This window comes from Parasteatoda tepidariorum, chromosome 3 (assembly GCF_043381705.1).
Source record: "Parasteatoda tepidariorum isolate YZ-2023 chromosome 3, CAS_Ptep_4.0, whole genome shotgun sequence".
Taxonomy (NCBI): domain Eukaryota; kingdom Metazoa; phylum Arthropoda; class Arachnida; order Araneae; family Theridiidae; genus Parasteatoda; species Parasteatoda tepidariorum.
In genome coordinates, this window is record NC_092206.1 from 49,900,823 (window position 1) to 49,925,395 (window position 24,573).

Sequence of the window (24,573 nt, forward strand, 5' to 3'; positions counted from 1 at the left end):
TTAAGAAATGCTTAAAGGTGCTTATTTTCGATTTCTAAAAGTCCTTAAATGTGCTTTTTTCATGGGGTGTTTTTAAAAAGTGCCTAATCTTCCCTTTTTTTTTCTTTCCCATGTTGATTTTTGCCATGAATTATGCAAAAATGTGCTTTTTAAATTGCTCTATTCAACGTTTTCACAATTCATTCAATCACAATCCATTCCAGCGTACTGTTGGTCAACAGCATATGAAAGCACTAATCATTTTACATGTTTGATGACTTCCGAGTCCGCATGTGCACCTACTGAGCTGAGTTTGGTGAGATTCTAGCACTGTCGTGTGCAAATCTGCTGCATTTTGCAAGATATTCTCTATTTCAGGTTTCATTTTCCACCCTCTGAAATCAAACCAAAAAATCTCTATCTCTTTATAGTGGCTAATATAATCAAGAAGAGTTCTTTGTCAGAAACTACAACTGGAGCTAGTTATTTTATCATGTAAAATCTTTGAAAATTATTTTGCATTTTGTTAATGTATATAGTGCTTAAAAAGTACTTAAAAGGTGCTTATTTTTTGTTGAAAGAATTTGCTACGCACCCTGTATAAAGATGCCTTAAACAGTTTATAAAAAGATATTGAAAAATTTATTAAGACATTAACACAAGTATTCAATTAGTAAATGCCACATAATTAAAAAATATTTCTTGCATAACAATTATTTTATATAATTTTAACATTTATTATTTTTTAAGTCAAAAAAAGGTTTAGAACAATTGTTACATAAAATGATAGGAAATTACTTTCTAAAGATCAAAATTACCTAAAAAATAATTTTGAAATCATTTTGTAACATTAAACATTTATGTAAAAAACTTAGATGAATAGATTGTTGCTATACTTTACAAACTTGTTTATTTTAAAGTTAAGGCTTCTTTATAATTTAAAAAAGAGAGAGAGAGACTGGATTCTTATCAGTTTTCAAGAAATTTAATGACTTTCTAAGCAAAACACAATTATTACTAGTTCTGTAATGAAACTATTTAAAACACATTTCGGTCTAACTTTAATTTATTTATCAAAAAGTTAACCAAATATTTCTTAACTCATTGAACTTCACAAACATAACAAACATAGAAGATAACAATAGTTTCTGAATTATGATGATGAGGAGACTTGTACAAAATAGTGCAATTAAATAAGTAGAGGTATCACTCGAGTCCATTTTCTTGAATGCTACAAAGGAAGGGGGAAAAAATCAATAAACCAAGAAAAATGTATTTAGTTTACTAAAAACATTTTAAACAATAAATAAACAAAATAATCTATTATAATTGCACAAGACAGATAAGAATCACTAGTCATTCATTATAAGAAGACAGAATAAATACTTAGGTAGGTCTTATAAACAGAGATATGAAGAGATTTGCCCCTCCCCCCACATATTACTACTTGCATAATTATGACACTTAAGGGTTAGGTTGGGTTGACTATATTACTGTTTCAAAACAAAACCTTCCATAATAAATGCATATACATGAAAATGTTTTTTCCCCCTGAGGACTGTCATATTTTAAAAAAATATGTTTATAAAAAAAATATTAAATACATATTTAATAAAGGAAGAAAACATCACCTCTCCAACTATTACTGATTTTCCATATGCAGAAAATATTTTTCCTAGTGGTTTCCCAAAGGCAATGTCTTTATATTTTAATTAGTGGAATTAAAAGAATTTTGTTCAGTACACAAGTAATTTAAACATATATATATATACTGATCCTGTGCCAAGCATTCGGCGAAACAAATTGTATTTTGACGAAAGTATTAACAAACAATTTTTTCTACCACGAAGAAAATACACATTCCCCTTGATCATGAAAATTACGTCAAAATAAATTTTTATGAACAAATCCTGTATTTATTTTTTATTCAGTTAGAGTAATTTCTGTTAGATACGTTTCATAACCAATTAGAATTATATTAAGTTCAAGCAGTGAAAAATGTAAATTTTAATTAAAGTATCATTCTCTTTATTTTTGAATTAATTATAATAACTAAACAGATTTAATTTTCTGCAAATATGCTACAAAGTTTATTGATTAAAAAAAATGCTTAGAAGACTAATCTTTCCATAAAAACTACCATATTTGCAGCCAACATAAAATATGGGCACCTTTATGGTATGGTATATATAATACTGGTGTGCTCAAATTTTACGTAGATAAATCTACAATGCAAAGAACAAGTTCTTTCAAAATGCATCATTTCAAGTCTCAGCATTTATATTTATAACATTCAATTCTAAATGGAAATCAACCACTTTAGAAAATTAAATCTATTGTAATATAAGACACAAACCTCCTTTCTATCAATGATTGTGCTCTCTGTAACTGATTCAAAGCACCAGTTACTGTAATGGTTCGCTTTTTCGATCCTTCTGGACCCTCTTCAATCTTAATTATTGCTGCTGAATCTTTTCTTATTCTTCGTATTCGTTGTCCACCTTTTCCAATTACAGCTCCTGCAACCTTTTTTAAAAATGTGTAAAATTTTTTTTTTGACAAACACAAACTTTCTGATCATATTAAAAAATAAATTACTGAAACTGAACTTACTTCATTAGATACTGTCATTGTTACTGAATATGTTCCATCACTGTTAGGTATGGGAACATTAAACATTTCTCCAGTATTCTAAGTATAAAATGCAGTAAGTATTGTGATTCTCATTAAGATATTATAACAAATACCAAAACTTTAAAGACACTCAAAATATTTTGAATATTTAAACTTAAGGGGAAAACTTTTGCGACCTAATATGGGGAAAAAATTCGTGTGGCGGATCTTTTAGTAAATAAAGTTCATTTATATTCCTATCAGTTGAATCCCAAGTTTTCATTGTAACCATACTTAACTCTAATAAAAGTATGAAAAGAATCTGAAAATATCATTGACTAAAAAAATATCAATTTAACAGGTAAAAAATTGATTTTTTAATGAGAAATGCTTGACTCAACAAGTTAAGACACTTAGAGAATAAAATAGAAATTTTAAATTGGGTGTTTATTTCCTTAAATATCAATGGAAACTAACATTACATTAATAGAAAAAAGAATGAAAGTTAACTTTTGTAGTTGAGCAAGATATGAAAACGAGACATTACAGTTTCTAAGATTAATTGTAGTCATGAAAATAAGGTTATAGGAGGACCCGAAGGAAAGTAAAGGTTTGACTAGTTTTTAAGTTTTTTCCCTCCAGAATTATGTTGAATTTATCTCACATCTCAAGTTTTCTTTTTTCTACTTCTTAACATACAACACAATTATTGTATAACAGTTCATTAATTTAAATATTCACAATTTGAGTGTCCTTAAAATCTTTACACACTTATTTTCTAAAATACAGTGACCCCATTGTTTTACTTCCTATTTTTAACTCAACCACAGTATTAAGTTCAAAAGTTAATATTTCTTAGGCATCTTTCATCCATAATTAACCTGCTAACTGCATATTAATTTTCACGACAACTGGATAGAGAAACAATAAAAAATTTATGCAGTTAAAATCAAAGAAAAAGCTTAAAATATTTCTAAAAATCACTTATAGAAATATTCCAGATATGTAAATTTTTAAAGATCAGTACTTATTAACTACCATTTTGCCTTAATATATTAAAGAAGTAGCAGATATATTTTAAAAACTTACTTTTAATTCTTAGGTATTTTCTTAGTATGCACATTTGAGTAAAGAATGTTATTCTCTATAAGTGTATGAATAGTTTTTATTAAGTTGTCACTACAAATTTCTTAAAATAGTGTTTTTAATGCTTGAATAATAAAAGCAAAACATTCAGACTTCATAGAGTTAACATGAATATTACTATGTAAAAGAATATTACACTGCAAATTGCAACATTATCTATTTGTGATTGACAACAAAAAAAATCACTCAAAAAATTTATTACGTTAAATTATCAAACCTATACTTGTAGACAATTTCACACAGTTAATCTAACACCAGAAATTTTGAATAAAGGAGAAACTAACAAAATCCAGTATAAGTGGCAGCTATATCTATATTATTTTAATATTCAATTTAGTTACAAGTTTAAAAGAATATATATAGTGAGTTAAACAAAGTTTTCATAACTTTGATTGCTGAGCTATTTGGAAAGCCAAGTATTTGAATTTGTGTTGTACAGTACAGAACCCGTTATCCGGAAATCTGAAAACCAAAAAACCGGAACGAAACATAGAAGATAACAATAGTTTCTGAATTATGATGATGAGGATTCCTGAAACCTTTGCTGAAACNTTTCAGGATTTTTCTTTCTTTTTTGAAAGATGTTAACTTACCATCATTATGGAAATCATCATTAGTGTATTAATTCATTGTTTTATCTTCTTTTTAAGATTATTTCCAAATATTATTGTTTGTTTTTTTTTAGTTGAGTTTGACAATAAAAAAACGGCTTTTTGTAGCGATTCAGAAAACCGGAAAAATCAGTTATCCGGAATAGCGACGGTCCCGATCGTTCCGGATAATCGGTTCCCTACTGTATTTAAAAAGCCAAGGCTAAATATAATGCTGCACAAAAAGAAATTCAAAATTGGGATTTTTATAAATTTCGCACATTTTTTTTTATCAGTTTAAATTTTATTTTAGCATTGATAGTATTAGAAAAGAAAATAATCGTTAAGACATTTTCCCAAAAATCTTTCTTGAAGCACTTACATTATTTTTTCAATTGCATGGCAATATAAGAGCTGAAATGGACCCATCAGATGCGATCAAGTAATTGAAGTATATTATGAATGTAGTTATCCCTACAATTTAGTTATATGAATAATATTCGTTTAATTGGTCACTTTTCCTTTTTTTTTAAAATCAATTTTGTAAAATCTTTTATGACAGTCAGAATTTTTCTTTCTTAATTAAAATGCAAAGTTCTAAATAAGGTCATTTGTTTTCCAAATAATATATGGGAAGATAGTTATTAAGTATGCTTCTTAGATTTCTGCTAAGTCAAATTTTACAGCATGTTAATGAATTAAAATAATTTACAATATTTATAGCTAAAAATTTTGTAATAAAGGGTAAAAAAAAAATTTACATTCTTTAACATAACTTCAATTTATTTTTTTATTTATTATAAATATGAAGACAAGAATTATAATAAACAATTAAAAGGTGAATTTTTGAACATTGATTACTAACATAGATTGTGCATAGATATTTGTCTCATTATCAACTTAATGATAAATCAAGAGAGACTGTCAGGTTTGTACTGCCTTATGTCTTAGTTTTTAATTTGAAAACATTGCAAAATGAAAACAAGTATCAGTCTCACCACTACACCCTAATAAAGTACATAGGTATAATACTATATTTAGTAGGCTAGTAATTGAGTGTTCCCCCACCCAAAAATAAAATTTTAAAACTCTTTACAATAAATTATAAGCATTTTAAACAAGCATATGATGAATGTTTCGTAAATGATGAAATGAATTTTATTCTTGTATTTCCTTGATATTGATTTGATGCCAGCACAAAATTTGGAAGGAAAAAAAAAGACTTTTGTGCTTAGTTGAAAAATTTTTACCATCCAGTAGAAAACAAGCCCTTTTGTCCCTTTTTTTTTTTTAATTTTAAACAAAGGATAATGCACAAAAAAATTTTTATCACAAAATTTAACGTTGTTCAGAGGGAGAACTACACTTAAATTTAAACATGTCCTGCACATATTAAACACAAAAATATAATTTTTGAGAATAAATCTTATCAGTACAGTTCCTTAGAATTAATATATCTGAAAATTTTATCACCTACAACTCATTACCCTTTCCCTATAAAGAAAGATTAATTTCATTTGTATTGAAATTAGTTGAATTCTATAAGTTATTTCTATATATATAAATAAATACAGAGGTCTACAAATAATATTAAAGGCGCTTTAAATAAAATTTGGTAGTGTTTGGTCTATTCTCCATTTCACAGCACACTAACTCCTAGAAATTTATCAGACCCCTGTTAGTAAATATATATATATAGGATTTTATTGATTTTATTTTAGCAAGCATATTTATAGTATACTAAATCCTTAGTAAGTATTTTTTAACAAACAAAAATTTATATATATATATACCTATATTTATTAAATCAACTCTTCCCTGTCAACCTCTATTTCTTTGCACTTCTAAAAGTTTGAGATAAGGCAATATTTCAAGGAGAGAAATGTTAATGTAAATCTTCACAACACTATATTTTCAAGTCACACTTGAAACTAATTAAATTTAAGGAACCGAATTATACAATTTTTTTGTTTTGTTTCTTTAAATATATTTGCTGTTTGAAGACAGATTGCAACTGCTTGCGTGAAGATTCTTATCCCATAGCCAAAAAGTTTATGATACTTTAAGTACATTAGGTTTGTTACTAATTTAACATTTATTCTAGTCTACATTTTATCGAGAGAAAAAATTAACCATGAAATGCAAGCTTACTTACAGGGTTGCCACTCAAATCTGGAAAAAAAATCCCTGTGATTTCCCTGTACATATTATACACAATATACTAAGGGGAAACAACAATTACTGTGCTCTTGTGTGAGCTATATTAGGCTAACTATATTTATTAGTTTAATTGCTGGAAAAACAGCTGAACATACTTAAATAATGCTATAGTAAATAAAATAGTTTAGTTTTAGCTAAAATATCATGGTTAAATATCCCATAGATTACGTTGTGAGTGGTCGCGATTTTTTAAAAAACAAAAATAAGAAACAAATTCCCTGTAATTTCCCAGTTTGTAAAGAAAAAATCAAAATTCCCTGCATTTTGCCTGTTATTTTAGGCGATTTTTAAATTCCCTGTATTTTCCAGATTCTCCCTGTGGAGTGGCAACCCTGACTTAATATATTTTATTATGACAAAATTGCTCAATTAAAAAAAAAAAATTGTTTTTGTAGTGACAAATAAAATTGTAATAAATATGGAATAAAAATGTTGAACTTATAATTTATTTCAAAACCAAATGTACATGAAATATGGTACCCATGGAGTCATAAGAAAGAAACAATATAAATTCATTTGAACTAAATCACAAGACTAAAAATTTAGCGTGATGTTAACAATCATGTCTTCTATACGAATGAAGACTGATATACAAAGTGAAGATGTTTCAATCCAATCGCCACAATATAAGATTCATTATAATACAAGTTTAGAGGGCTGACGTCAAAGAAATTGTCTTAAAATATGATATTATACACTGTAAAACACACAGTCGACATCATTGTAGACTAAATCTTTTCAAAGGAGATTAGATATTTGACATCTCATATAATTCTACCATCTACTTCTGGAATCTGGGGTTGGGGTTGCGGTTCCACTGCAAAGAAATTAACAAGATAAAATCAAATACAAGGGAATCCTGATTAACCGGATTGAAAATAGCAAAAAACTGAAAACTCAAATTTAATGATCTATGACTGCTAAAATAATAAACAAAATTAAAAGCGAAAAAACAAAATCTTTTAAATTTATAGTTTCTTATATCTCCTAAAGACGACTGTGCACAGAGAAAAGTTTAAGAAATATTTATAAAATTAAACTGATCAAAACTTGTGATTTTCATGGGTCTTTAACTCGTATGAAACTGTACGAGAAAGACAGTGGAATAAACAAGTTTTAAATTCTAAAATTTATAATTTGTTTCGGATACAAAATTCGTTTAAGATATTAAATTACAGATCATAAATTTTACAGAAACAATTTTTAATGTTATTTTAAAAAACTTCCAAATTAACTAAAATGATAAAGCTCAAGATATTAAATTTTAAAAAAAAAAACCCTAAAAGATTTAAACTAAAACTTCATTTAATGAAAATTCAATAGTAAAACAAATTATAAAATACCACCAATGTATACTAACATTGTACTTGCTCTAAACGCATTTTAGTAATTTGTTTACTTCCTGTTCAGACTGAATGGGTCCATATAAGCAATAAAAACAGAAACATAATGAAAGAGAATTAACAACCAATAAAAATTAAAAGAAATTAAGAACCTAACTAACTGCAAATGGAATTTTAAAAAAAACTCATTTCCATAAAATGAATGGGAAAAACATTAAGATCATCATTTAATGGATATTTTAAGTGAGAAACCATTAGAAGATTCAGCTCTTTACCATACAATCAACACTTCATTGGGGGAAAAATATAACATAACTAAATTAAAATCTGAGGAAGACGTCCTGTATGGCATTTTCTTCAAAATTATGATACTAATTATTTTCTTCGTTTGCTAAATAAGATGATGATAGGTAGAGATTCATAATATTGACTTTTTATAGCTATCCACCAATTGCTTTAAGCAACATTATATTTATTGTTAAAAAAATGAATATTTGCAAAATAATTTTTAAAGATAAACTAGAAACAGTAAATTTTAATTATAATTTTTCCCTTAAATTTTAAATAGAATTTTTCATTTAGATGAAACTTGGCACAAAACTTAATTGACCTGTGTTGCTCCTGATCAGTATTGAAATGCGATTGAATGAACTTAATATATGTACGTAAAATTTATTCATTGAAATAAATTATTTCTGTAATCTATTTATTACCATTTAACTCAAACTTTTATTTTAATCTGACGCAAAAGTTGAGAAAATAAATACTATTTGTGACTTTTTTAAATCATCTAATTTTATTCATTAGGTATACATTTATAAATAAATAATTTGATACAATATTCCGTTAAACACCGATCCTGATTACACAAATTTTTTCACTAATCAACTAATTCACACACACACACAAAAAAAAAAAATTAACAAACACTCTTAATTGTAGCTTTAACAAAAAAGTTCTGTGTAGTAATTTCAAACAAAAAAGATTTCCTGCGCGTTTCAAGTAGTTAAAAAATACTACAAAAAATCATACACCACATAACATAAGTAAAGCTATACATTTTTATGAGGTTATGTGCAAATGAAGCTAACACAACTGAAGCAAAGACTTAACTCTGGTCAATCTAACAGTAACAAATTAACACTTTTAAATAAGCATAACGAAAACTAACTAAGATTAAGTAAATCAAAGAAATTTAAATATTTAAATCACATAACTAAAACAATAAGTGTCACCTTTTTACAAATAAAAGACTAAAAAGTTATTAAAAGTTATATTACAAATATTCCATAAAAAAAATTTCGTTCCATAAAACAAAGTCAATTAATTCATAATTTATCAATTAATAAATATAATTTATCAATTAATAAATGATCTATCTCTATCAGTGTTCTCCCTAAGCGTCTATAGAAGAGCGGCCTGCGACGCCACGCCTGCTCTTTTATCCCTATAAATGCGACGTTTTTGTAAAAATAAGCTGCCATCCCTTAAAAACAGATTTTTTATTCATATTCCATTTTTTTTAAAAAGTCATTAACTGTTTAAATAATTATTATATACTGGTAAAAATGTTAATAGTTCATAAAAATGTTTGTATTATAAATGTTCATAGGTTCTGATAAGTATTACAAATATTTACTTTGTTAGGATTATTTTCAACTGGTTAAATTTTTATAAGTTAATCTTTGGGGGGGGGGCAGAGGAAGATATATTAAATGCATATTTAAAAGCATATATTTTCCTAATTATCAGTTTAAATTAAAGAAAAACCTCTCATTGATTTCTNTTTTTTTTTTTTTTTTTTTTTTTGTGCAGAGAAACTGAAAAAAAATAAAGGCAGAGCAAGCCTTTATTTTTTTGCATACAAATTTCTCTCCTATTTAATAATGAGTAAGAACTACTCTTTCAAATATACACATAAAATAGTATAAGAGGGTAATTTAAAAAATTATGAGGCTCAAATTAAATTGCATAATATTACACATTTTTATCAATATTTATGGTGTTAAGTGAGAGCCTTTTCAAAACTCAAAATGCTCTTTTCTGTGCGGAAGCACCCTGCCCTTTTTTTAATCCTAAGAAGAACGCTATTTGATAAACAATTTGTGTGTCTATAGAATAGGTTTTCAAACAAAGATTAGCAAGTTGGCAATATAAGAAGTGAAAATTAGCAATGAAAGATTTTCAATTGCTGAGTTACTATAAGCATCTTTTTAGGTTAAAATGAAAACTACTAGGGGTAACTACAATTATAAAAAAATTATCTCATGTTCCATGAATAAATACCCTACTTGTATGAAATTGATAATTAAAACAATTTTTAAAACAAATTCATTACTAAGTATTGCAATATGCTTTCATATATTTTCAATTAATAATAATAATAACAACTTAATTTTTTAATTGATTTTGAAAATAAATTGAAATTTTTTGATATACTGTTTAATTTTCCCCAGGAGATTTTATCAACACATAAAAATAATGATAATTGCATAATGACAACTAAGTTGAAAAATAAAGCTAATTGGACCAATTATAAATAAGGTAGGAAAAATAGAGCTAACTGGACAAACCACGAATATGGTAGAAGCTAACTCAAGAGCAGGGGTTTCCAATTTACATGAGGCCGGGGGCCGCAATTAAAAACACCAGTCAAATGGCAGGCCGCAACTTTATCAAAATTTTATATAGGACTCTTTTATGTTTAAAGGAACATTAAATACAACAGCCAGATTTTTATCAAGTTGTACAAAACAAAAGTATTGAATTACAAATAATAATAAATATTTTTTTTAATGCAAAACCTGCAAAATAAATTTCTTTGCACGGTTGGTATGTTAAATTTCACAGAAACGAAGAAATTAGGGGGGTTTTTTAACGAAAGAAAAGTATTTTAAAACCCATAGATTTCCGCACGAAAATTGCCCGCAAAAAAAAAAAACGTCTAGGGCCGCCAGTTAGAAATCACTGCTTTAGAGGGTATAAAAAATTCTTAGGATTATTTTCTGTTGTAAATAGGATGCCGGACAGAAACACGTTGACGTAGATGTAAATGAATAGTGTAAGTAATTTCCTGCATCTTAAAGCCTGATTTTCATTTTTCTTTTTAGATATTGTTAACAACTTCAAACACTGTATCTAGAAAGGTCACTTTAACTCAGCTATAACCAAAATCTATAGCTATGAATTTAATTTCTTAAAAATTGCATGGCTTGAGATTGATTTATGATGAATTCAGTGGAAAAAATTGTAGCAAGTGTAAAAAAAAGTTAAAAGTTTAAAAGTATACGAGATTCAAAAAAAAAAAAAAAAAAAAAAAAAAAAAAAAAAAAAAAANAACAAATGTTATAAAAAAGATCTATTGTTCAGAAAAAAAAAACAATTTAAACATGTTAAAAACAAGTATTTTAAACTAAATATTTTAAAATAAAAAAAAACCTGGTCACCTTACTTTCAAAATAAAAAGCTTTCAACAATAACTATTAGTAACAAAACTGAGAGGGTCACTGCATCTTAAATAACAATAACTTACTTTAATTAACAATAACTTACTTTAATTAACAATAACTTACTTGGGAAGCTGTGTTGTATCCGCCCTGTTGCTTAGGCTGTCCCCGTGCAGGACCTCCCATATACCTATTAGCAGCTCCTGCAGCTCCAGGACCACCATTTCCTTGATATCCTCCCATGCCACTATTCATCATTGGATTTCGAGGACCACCCATCCCAGGTCCCATAGATTTTTCAGCTGATCCTTGAGCCATGTAACCAGACTGCCCATTAGCAGATCCCATCATACGACCACTGAAACAGCACAGAATTCATTTATGAGGAGCCAAAAATAAATCCTATCAAAATTAATATCAAGAAAAAAATTACCACTTAAATACCTTTTATGAAAACAAAGTTGAACTTTATATAAGTATTTTTCTTTTCTTTTTTAATGTCATTGCCAACTGTTTAGAATTTCAACCATTTCAAGAATGAAATAGAACTAGAGCAAAAACCATATAGAGGACATGCTTACTACCGCAGGTACGCAGCCCCTCTTACACATAACCTTTCTTGACCCACAAAATGCTCTATAGTGAATGCAGGCACTCATTGCAATAAACTTTTTTTTTTAATATTTTGTAAGACAAAAAAATCTTTCCAATCAACTAGTGATTACTGGATATTGGGGATTTTTAAAAACCATGAACTGAAATTAAATAAATACTTTTTTGGGCTATTACTTTCCAAAATAAAACTTAATTTTTAAGGATTTCTAAGGACTATGGATATAAAAAAAAGTCAAAATTATATAAAAATTAAAAAATAAATAAATAAAATTTTGAAAATTTCTGCTAATTACATGTTAAAAATAGGATTTAATCAAAAAATTTCCTGTTAGTTGCAGATTTAATAAAATTTTTCAACTAAATTATTATATATTTACAAGGACAAATATTGACATCTTCAGCAAATTTTCTGTGCTTAAATTTGCAGCATTATTTCTTTTAATGTACCCTATTTTTTAAAAAAATATGGAATGCTCAACAGTCAATCAAAATAAATAGGTTAGAAGCATTTAACTTATAATATTGCTTTTTTCTTAAAAATAATTAAGATAGATCTCATTACTTTAATTTATAATTTATTTTATAACTGAAAAAACTTACTCACCTACTACCATAGCTACTGCCACTGTCAGTAACCCAGCCACCTAAATTTCCACCGGTATTAGATCCTTGATTCCAACGGTTTCCTCCACCCTGGCTTTGATTCATCATACCACGTCCTCCCCCTCGGCCAGAATAACTGTTTCCTCCACCAAATCCACCACGGCTACGGTTGGATCCACTGTCAGGACCCCCAAAACTAAAATTATCTACTACTTCATCACGCCAGGCTGGAGGTGGTGGTCTATTAAAATTTGAACTCCTAAAAATAAAAAATATTTTAGCACATGACAGCAACAGAATACAAAATGTTAGTCTAAATTTTTTGTCCAATTTTGAGACTAATAACGCAACAGAGTACTTTAAGGTCTGTAGATGGCAACAGAAACGAAAAAAATTTGAAGAAAAAAAATCATATATAATATATATTTTACAGTGATTTTTAGGCAAAAGTCACCAATAACATTTCAAAAAACAAATCTAAAGTTAAATTTTCAAAGAGTTTCTTGAATATATTGGTATTCAAAGGTTGAAAGTTTGACAAAGACAGATAAATAATTTTGACATCCCTACTTGTGAAGTAAAGGTACTAATACAAACCTTCCTCCTCTGAAAGAACCACGCCCTCCACGTCCTTTTGAACCAGAATCTTCATAACCACCATAATCATTACAAAACATGGGATTGAAATGATGAGGATCATATTGCTTGTTAGGTCCCTTGATAGGAGCCTAAGAGAAGGAAAATCTTGTTGTACAATCAACATGAAAAGTTCAAGAGGAAAGGAAGAATAGCAAAAAATACTTACCGAGCTGATTATATGGCATATTTCTTTTACACAATTGACAACCACATTTGGATACCCTGAGATCTGCACTATTCTTTCAGTTGAATTTGGACAACAATTAGTAAAAATTTTTATCTGAGAACCAGTTTTCTACAACCAAAATAGATAAAATTAACACTATAACTACTAACTTTACATACACCTTTATTTTAGTTTTAACTACTAAAAGTTTAACATGTAGCGAGTTACATAATTTTAAACATTTTATTATACAGAAGAGCACATAAATTTTTTTACCACAGAGATAAAGTTAAGGTACATTATGTTGATTTTTTTCATTCATAATTATATTTTTTTAAGATATCCTGGAATATTAATTTGACATCAAAGAGAAATTTTGTTTAAATTTAGATAGAACTAAGAACCCCTAAGACATTTCGGCATTTTTATAGAGCTAGTTATAGATACTATTCTTTGCTAAGCAAGGTTTCAGTAATAAAAAAAAATTTTAGTCAGAATTTGCTACATCAGAACAAGTGGTGTTAGAGGTGTCATCAGGAACAAGGATGAGACACAATCCACAATTACCTATTAGGAAATTTTCAAAAAAAAATATGTACCTTTTATGCGACACCTATGCTCATTGGATTTATCACTGTTCAACTTTTTTGTAAGGGTTTGTTAAAGACTCAGCTTTACTCTCTTTGTAGCAGTAGAGCCACAGGAAAAGATCACAAACACTGTCAAAATTTTTGATAGTACAGTACAGAACCCGTTATCCGGAAATCAGAAAACCGGAATACCAAAAAACCGGAACGAAATCCGATGAATTTTCCCACCATTTTTTTAAAAAAAAAAATTTTTCCTCATAAGATTTTACAATTTTTTTTTCTTTTTTGAAAGATGTTTACCATACCATCATTTTAGAAATAATCATTACTGTATTATTTCATCGTTTTTTCTTCTTTTTAAGATTATTTCCTAATATTTTTTTTTAGTTGGGTTTATAACAATAAAAAAAAAACGGCTTTTTGTAGTGATTCAGAAAACAGGAAAAATCTGTTATCCGGAATAGCGATGGTCCCGATCGTTCCGGATAATCGGTTCCCTACTGTACTATGAAGATTTGTCTGGCAGATAATGGAGTTTTGTTTATGTAAGGATTTATATAGTATACTTTATAAGGGCTGTAAAAAAAAACATTTTTTTGTATTTAGGGCAACGTTCTTATATTGCTGTTTTATCTTTGCTAGTTACTAGCTTTGCTATTTAAGCCAGGCGATATGAAACATCTTTGTCTCTTTAGATTTCATAAAAATAGAAAGTTGAAGAAAAATGATCTAAAAAAGAAATTTGGCAGTGCATCTCTCAAATCTTCAACTTTCATATGCGGTTGTTGCAGCTTCAGAAACAATAGCGAAACCACCTTACTCCTAGCGAATGTTAGCATATTGTTTACTTTGTACATATTGTTTTCTTTTATTTGTACTATTTTTTTGCTGTAATTTTAGTTTAATCTGAGCACATTGGAAATAAATAAAAAAATCAATATAAACAAGCATGCCTTTGAAACTAAGAAATAAGATTACTTCAAGCCCATATACTTAAAGCTTTACTAAAAATTAATTGGAACAGAAAAATAATACACACAAAACATTGTTTCAAAAATGTACCTCTCTTAATTCTTTAATTCTAGATCCACCTTTGCCAATCAAGCACCCAGCATGACTTTGATGCAACAACATACGCAACTCACAATCGAATTCCATAGAACGGTTATGAGCATACTGGAAAAATTAATTTTCATTTAAAACAAAGTTTTCAAAAAATATAACGTATTAAAAATAAGTTCATGAGATAAAAAATACTCACATCTTCCAGTTTAGGCAATACATCAAGTAAAATGTCTCCTAATGTTTCAATATCAGCAACAATAGCCAATATCCTAGATTAAAACAAAAAATAGAAATTTTATGTTTGTCACAAACGTAACGAAATAACTAATATTCCAATTACTATTTTCAACAGACCTATGTTATACCTGCCAACTTTTGCCTTTCTAACAATATTTTTCCAAGAGTTATCCAATTAAGATTTGAAAAATAGATTGTTAACAGAAATATTTTTATATTTTGCCAGAACCTTCATATGATAGACACCTATGTTGCCATTCATTTATGAATCGATTCAATTTATTCAATAATAATGTTGGTTAAAGACATTCTGAATAAAATTTAAAAATTTAGGAAACAAAAGAAAAATATCACTTAAAATAAAGACAGTTTCCTGGAAAATTGACAGCTATGTTACAACTTTACAGTACAACTAAGTTTATTTACTGTTTATAATTTCTTTTGTTTTAAATTTTTTTCAGGTTAGGTGATTTCTTTAGGAAAAAACTAAAAAGAAAATGTTTAAAATTCCTAAAAGCTCTAATAATTCAAGAGAAATATCTGAAAAATACTAAATATTGAATCTTATTTTGTACTATAATGGATTACACCTTTTCCTAAATTTATTTTCCAATTTTTTTAAAAAAATATTATAAATTTGTGAATGTTTTTAAAGACATAAGTTTTTTTCCTTCTCTTTTGGGAAATCGACATCTTTTTTCCCTTGCTTTCTCTATATTTTTAACATATATATTTATATATTTTAATAAATTAAACTACAAAAAAAAAATTTATTTTTAAATAAATGTAAATAATTAAAAGTAATTAATTTTCTACAAATATGTTATTAAATTTACTGATATAAAATTTTAGTGCTTAAAACAATGTTTACATAAAAAAATAATTATATTTGCAGCTAACATGACTAAATATGGGTGCAGTCCTTCGCTAATCTACCTGCTGTGCAAGTGGCCCTTCACTGAAATAGGTTGTGCACCCCTATTTCATTCCATGTCTTTTCTAAGTAATATCAGTCACATTCTATATTTTTATTCTAAATAAAACATTTAGAAATTGCATCAATCACCGCAGAATTAGCCCATATACATCAGAGTGATTTATTATCCAAAACCCATATGGACCAGGGATGTTGGAAACAATCATCAATATGAAATTAGAAATTGGCAGTCATTATAAAGGGAAGTAGTGCAGTTATTTTGTATATCACATCTATCGTGCCACCACAAATGAACAAGAAAGTTTGCCTTTTTAATGCTACATCATTAAGTGGTCCGACATTTGATGACATCTATTATGTCAGCAAATGTCTGTTATAGTAGTTTTATATTTCATGAATTCCATAAAAAAAATATTATGTACGTGATTTTCAATTATGGCACATAGTAATAATAGCACAATAATTATGAATAAAACTAAGCTATTCATACCTATGCTAGTTACAAATTATACAGCACAATTGTATTCACTCTTCTTACAGATGAATCATTACCAATCAACAATCACTTTTAATGTTCAAAAAAATTTACATAAACACCCTTCTTGAATATACTTTGTTCTAAATCAAAGTGCCAAATAACTGAATGTTTTAAAAAATTTGAAGTCTGAACAAATGTCATAACATGCTATTTCACATGTCAAAGCTCATTTAGTCCACATTTAAAATACCACATCAATAAAGATAAAGACAAGATATTGCTTACTTGTTAAAATTAATTGTTAGAAGTATTGTTTAATTTTTCAGTTATAAATTAAAGAAATCAATATTAGAAGGGTTTTCTTTTTTAATTTGATTTTTAATGAAAGTTACTAACTTAAGATTTTTATATTCAAAACATTGTATCGACCCAATTACCAGATTCACATAAGCGTAAAAAGCAACAGTTATGAACATTTATGCCTGATAAAATTTATTTCAGTTTTACTTTCATAGTATATATATATATATCTAATATTTCATAATGTAAAATCTACTCATTAAATTTTTTTTACTCTGTTCTTAACTTTTTATATTACTTATTTTTTTTCTTCTTTAATACATTTTAAAATCAATTATAAACAAAATCTATTTCTCTACAATACTTATTAGTTTTTAGAAAAAATCTAAAATTTTCAAAAATGTTCAATAATAAATAACTTATCTTTTAAAAGTGCCTCAAATATTTATTTTTTATTTTAGTGAGCTACAAAACTTGAAGAATACTTTATAATTTGGAATTTAAATACATATGACCTGTTCAATTTGCTTTCTAATGTCAAATCATTTGATTAGTCAAAAATGTAAGAATTTATGTATCTTACATTTCAAAAAATGTTTCAATGAAAGTAATAAAAATAATTTTAGAATGTAAGAAAAAATGTTTAAATGTTAATTTTATCATGGGTTGCCTCAGGTTTTATTATCTTAGACCCATTAATGTGAAAAGTAGAAATTTTTGTGAAAATTTCTTAAAGCATCCAGTTTTAGCAATTACTACATTTTATGTTTAATATCAATATTTCAAAAAAAAAGGGGGGATAAGCAGTAATTTGATAAAGTAAAAGGTTTACATTTCTTACAATGCCTTTGTCTTTATAAATGGTTATTAGTTGGAGTAATTAGTTGCTTACAAGATAGCACATACTTACATCAAAATTTTTTTGACAAAAGTAAAGTGAACATTGTAGGAAAAAGCTCTTCTGCTAACTCTTAACCTTTCACTCGTTCTATTATTTTGTTTGATGAATTGAAATCAAAAACTATAACTATCCTAACATAAGCTTTAACATGTCATGGAATAGAAATCAAAAACTACAACTATCCTAACACAAGCTTTAACATGTCATGGAATAGAAATCAAACTGCAAAGATCCACACAAATACAAAATCTGTTCGTTAAAAATCGAGTGAGCATGATTTGCGACACTTAACTTTTTAATTTGCTTTTTTTCTGATGTTTAACCACAGGTTCAGTTCAAGCCGAAATTTATTAAGTTCCAAGAATCCACCAAGTGTGATCAATTTTATAAAGCGAAACCTTGCGAAGAAGCAGTCTTTATGAAAAGGGAGTGTTTTTACAAATTCAAATTTTGTGAAGGGGGCATTTTTTAAAATTTGAACTTTGTTAAGGGGTCACAAAATGGCCTGAATTTAAGCTGGGGTTGATTTTTTTTTTATTTTTCAACTTTTTTTCTCCTTAATTTCTTTAATTTTCAATGATTTTGGTGAGATGAAAAAAAGGAGTAAAACCAAGGATAAGATATTCTATGTTGTAACCATTCTCTTGTTAGGACCCCATGTTTTCCTGATTATAATTATTCCCCATACAGGGTTGCCAGAAAAAAAATGAACAAAATAGTTGCTTTTAGTAGCCAAAATGCATGAAAATAGTTGCCTAAATACGAACAAAAATATGACTAAAATTTCATTAAATGACTTGTCATATACCATGATTCATTTAGTCAAGTTGGTGGCCAATATAATTTTTATATAAACGTTAGTGATCTAGCACAAAATTTTTGTATCAAAAAAATTTGTATATTTGCAGAAAATTATATACTTTTAATTACTAGAACTTATTGAAAAAACACTTTCATTAAAAAAAGAACATACTTTTTTCTAAAACAAATTTCCCTTTTGTCAATAATTGACTTAGCAAATATATATATATATATAAACTGTGAAATGGTGATTACTCAAATTCGAAATTCACCCATCGTAATAAATTTGTTTTTTGTTTAGTTTTTTAAAGCTAGCAGAATTTTGTAGCAATAACTGTTGAAAAGATGATTGAGAAACAAAATAGACTTGTAATGGAATCTGTGCAAATTGAGCAAATTAAGAAAGTGATGACTGAAATTTGCAATTCAAAATTTTTATTTTTTAAACAAAAAAAAAAAAAAAAAAATGAATGTTTAGAATCTCCTGTGGGCCACAGGTTTTCAACCAAATTTATGCTAGAAAAACATTGCCGGTAGTACAGAAAAGTCTCCCAATACTCTCTTTGCCAGAAAATAGTTCTTTGGCTTTTTCTTTTTTAGCCTTCTCAGGCAGGAAAAAAAAAATTTGCCATAGTCACCTCATGCTGAAAATAGTTGCATTTTAGTCGCCTGTGGCAACCCTGCCCACATTAATAAGGACAAAAATAGGAATTCGTAAAAAAGAGAATTCCACTTAAGAAAATGAATTTAAGATTTCATAATTTCTAAAATTACTTGTATTAATTAGTACATTTGAGGCCTAACCATTGAATGACAATGATTGCATATAAGAACATGAAAATCTGATAAGTTACTCATGTATTCTGGTTTTTCTGCACACCTTTCATTGATTCCCTATAATTACAAAAAGTTATATACAAAGCAAAAATATTTTTTAATTTTTATTATCTCACACATTCTTTTCACTTTATCAACATTAGACATTTCAAATTAATGTAGCATAATAAAATAGCTTTTTTTTCAAACAAATTTTATTCCAACAAAAAAAAAAATCGATATTATGAAAAAATACCTTGAATGACAATTGAACCATAGCTTTAAGAAAACATTAGCGATATTAAAGTATATCGAAAAAATCAGATGTGTTAAAAGTAAATGTGGAAACCTGAAAATTAATCTCATAATAATGAATATATTGCTTTAAGAAATGATAAACTAAAGGAGTATGTAAAAAGATGTTTTTAACTCCAGCTTCAAATAAGGTTGCACCTTGTTTATGTTAATGCATATTTTAAAATAAATGCATTTAAATATGTATTTCATTATAAAAAAGTAAAGGCGTACAAAACAGGCCAGGTGGAACAAAAATACAATAATTTGCCTTATAATTCTTTGTTGCTTCATTTTCTTTAGAGAAATTTTTTAGCTCATAACAGTTATTTCAAATAAAAAATTAAGACATATCTTAGTTAAATTTCTCCACTGTATTTAAACTTTTAATTACCGAAAAAAATAATTATTTTAATTCAAGACAAATTATTTCTAAACTTGTTTGTATAACCTATAATTGCAAAAATGTCTTGTATTACGACTTAAACAAAAAAAAAATCTTTTTATTCTTTTAAAAGCAAGACCTTGTGCAAAGAAATTTTTTTTTTTTACAAAGCAAAGCATGAAATAACTGTCGCTAAATATCAGATTTTGAAAATCATAAAAGTATAGAAAAGTAAAAATGTAAAAGGGGCAAAGTCACAAGAGCATACCGTTCTGGGCCAGGGCAGTCGGGAACTGTAACACTTGCTGAGAACTTCAGGGGTGAGGGACCCATTTCCGCAAGGGCATTCAAAATTGTGGAGAATACAGAACATGATTAGTCATGTTCGAAATGCAGATATCCATATAAGATCAGAATTCCATATTTTTAGGTGGCAATAAATTTTCAAGTAAGATAAAATGTCATCAGCACAGGCAGGGCAAAGGGTGAACCATGTTGAGGACAGGGCATATAAGGGAAAGAAAGGTTAATTCATTAGCCCAAATAATTCACAGGAAAAACATATCTAGAATTAATCTATACAGCATAATGAGTGACAAATATTGAGGTAATTAGCAATATTTTTTATTACTAAATTTCCTAAAGAAATAAGCCCACATGGACAAACTTATGTTTTCAAATCTGTAAACTAAGCAAATATATTATATTAGTCCATCAAAAAGCTGTACAGATTTATAAAAAATATTTAATGCCCCCAAACAAAAGTTATAAAAAATTGATAAGTGAAAATCTAACAATTTGTTCATATTATACTCAACAGTTGACAATTATGGTATTATGCTAATTTTTTATAAAATTTACAAACGATTTGTACTATCTTACTTTAAAATTTCAAATATTGAGCAATAATTCAAAGTAGCTCCCAAACGGTTCAAAATAAAATAAGATCTTGAACTACCTTATCATTTATAACTGAACTTTAAAAGATATAGAAATAGTACGTACTTTTAACAAATATATATATATATATATTCTATGTATATATATATATTCTATTCTATNTAACTATTTATCATATATATATATATATATATATATATATGAATTATGCATAGAATAATTTTCTCAAAATGCTCATTTTATTTTATTTATTCAAAAATCCCTCTATCAAATTATTTAGAATTAGTAATTTTGAAGTGCCTTTTCAACTACAACTTTTTGTTAAGAACTATCGTTGGTTTAAAATAAAATATTCTATGACTATAATGCCAAAAAAAAAAATTTTTTTTTGATGGAATTTAACCAAAAGTTAGTATCCTTTATTCTTTGAAACATAGCTTCCATCATTATAAAATTTAAGTACCATTTAAATTTGGGCTATAAAAAAAAAGTATATAAACTTATGCCTCTTAAAAATTACAGATATACATTAAAACAATTATTAAAAGAAATCTGTTATTTATATCATTATTCAGTTTTATTTCCAAATTTCTACACCAAAGGCCTTTGAGTTTACATAAACTATTAAATTTTTTTAAAAAATATGAACAATAAAATTAATAAAACTTTTTACTTAAATTATTTTAAAAAAATAGTGTTTTTTCTTTAACTCTCTTGTAATAATAAATGTATATTTAAGATTTTGTTTTAAAATAACTCTTCCAAGTAATGTAAATTTTATAGTATCTACTTTTTAAAAACAAAAAAAAAATTATGGGTGTTACAAGCCACCATTGAAGTTTACAGGCCTATTATAACCATGTGATAAGTGTTTCCAGTAATATAAGATCTCAGAATGGCCCGACAAGGTAAAATTCATATAATTCACTGTGCCTGAATTTTTAAACTTTTTGAATCATAAGTCACTTCTGACAGGTACTTAATTTTTAATGTATTATTCTAACTACATTTTAATGTGAAATAGATTCCAATATTAAAGAAATAATCTGAAAAATAATAAAGTATTTAAACAGGGATTTTTCAGATAAACAAATCTTAACTATCAACTATTATGATACATTAACCAATCTAATTTTACTCACATCAGTCCTTAACCTATTTATGTTTGAACCACTTTTTCCAATAATTGCACCAGCATTCTAAAATAAAAATAAACGCTTGTTTCAATTAATAGAATTGAAAACAGTTTCTTCACATTAAGCAGAACACTAATTAAAGCAAAAATGAAAGAACATTCATTCAGGCATTTCAAATCCATTAAGAATTGAACAGTTTAGTGCAACTTGGCACACACTAAAATATTACAATGATGGCTATCTAAATTACATGTGGAGCTTTTTCATAACAAAAAGCGGGAATTTAAGAAAACTTGATATAGTAACAGTTGCACAATGGGTGAAAGAATCATGTATAAGCTTATATACATATATTTTTTGAAATTGTAACTAGTTTTTTTTCTTTCTTAATGTTACATCGGGTGTAAAGACCAACTATTCCGATAACAGGAATTGGCGAATTTTACAGAGAACCTAATCTTGATAAAGGATTTCAATTTTTCTCATTTATGTATTGTCAACCTAGTCATCAACTTAAATTCAGGTAAGCTAGAAGAAAAAATAGTATTCCTTTCAAATTGTCATTTCAATGTGTTTCTTTTTTTTTTTTTAATTTTTATATTTAAACTTTAAACATTTCATTTTCAACTACTACGAACTCCCAATAATCCGGTAGCAGATCATCAGAACTTTTTTTTTAATGAACAGCATAACATTTAAAATTCGAAATAAATAAATTCATACACATAGAACTACTTTAAGAGTTTAGAGAACAAATGCTAGTTAAAATTTATTTTCATAGTCCAGGCATTCACAATTGATCAAATTATGATTCAATATTTAAACATTGCAGCTTAAAGTGCAATGCCCAGGTAAAAGTCACCCTGTCAGATATTAAGCACTATTGGTAGAAAAGTTCATAGCCTATTGGAGAATATTAACGCTCTATGATACAAATAACTTAAAAATTTTGAATATAAATAACTAAACTAGAGGAATTAACAATTGAAGCAAGTAATAGTGTAGAAAATAAGTATTAATAAATAAATGAACAAGGAAATCTTTTGGAAAACTTTTTAAGAAAACTTTCAAATTAGGTAAATTTTAATGAAAGTTGGAAAAAAATTTTACCTTCTGAAATTATACAAGCTTTACAGTATTCAAAATAGTATAAACAATATAACTATCTGACAATTGATTAAAAACAAGAACTACGAATACACTTACTTTACTTTGTACTAAAAATCGAACGTCAACTGCACGACCACCGCTCCTAGGACGTTTAGGTGGACCTTCACTATCACCCATGTCTTGAGATGCTTCACGCTTAATTGATGTTTTGTAAGGACCTACTAAGACAAAGAATCAATTAAGAAAAGAACCAAATACTATAAAACACACTTTAAAGAAAAATTCAGTTACTCACCAATATCAGTCATCCTAATAAAAATAAAATTCTAATGGAATGGGAAAGGTAAAAAAAAAGTGACACAGTAAATCTTCACCTGAAAAAAATAATTCAAATATTAATATGTTTGGAGAATATAAAATCTATGTTAAAAGAACATTAAATCCAATCTTTAAACATTTTAATAATGATAATTAAAATGTGAAGGCATGCAAAAAAAGTGATTTATAAAGCTGACTATATATTCAGTAAATGAGATTTTTAAAAAAAATTTTAAACAGTAATCAAAATTGTTTATAAATAAGATTAATTCGACATATAAATTTAAAAGAGACATTTTTAGGTAGGTACTTCGAGGAAAGAATCTAAGATATGCTTATATTTCATTTTGTGTACCAAAAGCTTTTTTTACAAAACTAAACCTGCAAACTAAGATTGTTACGTACGAGGTAAATTAAAAAAGTGGTCTTAAGAGAAACTATAATCAAGAACTCAAATCGCCATTTTCAAAATGTCGGCACAGCTGGAAGCTACAAAATGTTCATTAATTAATTATACTGTTTATATTTTAAAGTATCTACTCATACTTACTAAAAAATATATTCAAACATTAAATAACATTAGAAAATTAAAGCATTCGGAACAGTTTGTAGTTCACTTAGGAAATCGTGAAAAAGAACACCGATAATATGCTACATCAAGAAAACATAAAAATACTTCTCATAAAAGCAAGATATTTACAAGTAGGTACTTACTTAAATCTTATCAAATAAGATATACTCAGTTTTATTTCTACTTTACAACTAAAGCCTAAAAAATTCAACAGTAAATTTTCCGGCGTTTATCTTTATAATTGTCTGTGAAATGCAAAGAATAATAAAAAAATAATTTATGATTAGATTGAACTTCGATTACGATTCCCATATCACAAAAAAAGAAAGGTCCTATTCTCACTGCATACAAAAACTTTGAAAAAAGAATTCAGT

At 27.0% G+C, this 24,573-nt stretch overlaps 1 protein-coding gene across 12 annotated transcripts; it reads right to left on the reverse strand.

Annotated features, from left to right (window-relative positions):
• Positions 1 to 1,027: 1,027 nt before the first annotated feature.
• On the reverse strand, positions 1,028 to 24,537 carry LOC107455391 (heterogeneous nuclear ribonucleoprotein K). Of its 12 annotated transcripts, none has more exons than XM_043047352.2 (14): positions 24,343 to 24,537; positions 23,606 to 23,684; positions 23,407 to 23,528; positions 22,207 to 22,263; positions 20,433 to 20,476; positions 15,212 to 15,284; positions 15,013 to 15,126; positions 13,361 to 13,489; positions 13,153 to 13,283; positions 12,557 to 12,814; positions 11,464 to 11,695; positions 2,593 to 2,670; positions 2,336 to 2,505; positions 1,028 to 1,210 (listed from the first exon to the last, which is right to left on the reverse strand). In XM_043047352.2, exons 2-14 carry the CDS (start codon positions 23,616 to 23,618, stop codon positions 1,186 to 1,188), a joined length of 1,446 nt encoding a protein of 481 aa, XP_042903286.1. In that variant the 5' UTR covers positions 23,619 to 23,684; positions 24,343 to 24,537; the 3' UTR covers positions 1,028 to 1,185. The 12 variants fall into 12 exon arrangements, with proteins under 12 accessions (XP_042903286.1, XP_042903285.1, XP_071034703.1 ...); XM_043047351.2 differs by having other exon boundaries at positions 23,407 to 23,531; positions 24,343 to 24,489; XM_071178602.1 differs by having other exon boundaries at positions 23,407 to 23,531; positions 24,179 to 24,455.
• Between the last annotated feature and the right edge of the window lie 36 nt (positions 24,538 to 24,573).

Excerpts from the sequence above, each read along its gene's own strand:
- LOC107455391 (XM_043047351.2), bottom strand. Across the intron at positions 22,264-23,406 it reads GATTTTTAGTACAAAGTAAA|AATGCTGGTGCAATTATTGG; the intron begins GTAAGTGTATTC and ends TTTTTATTTTAG. Across the intron at positions 12,815-13,152 it reads GGTTCTTTCAGAGGAGGAAG|GAGTTCAAATTTTAATAGAC; the intron begins GTTTGTATTAGT and ends TTTTATTTTTAG.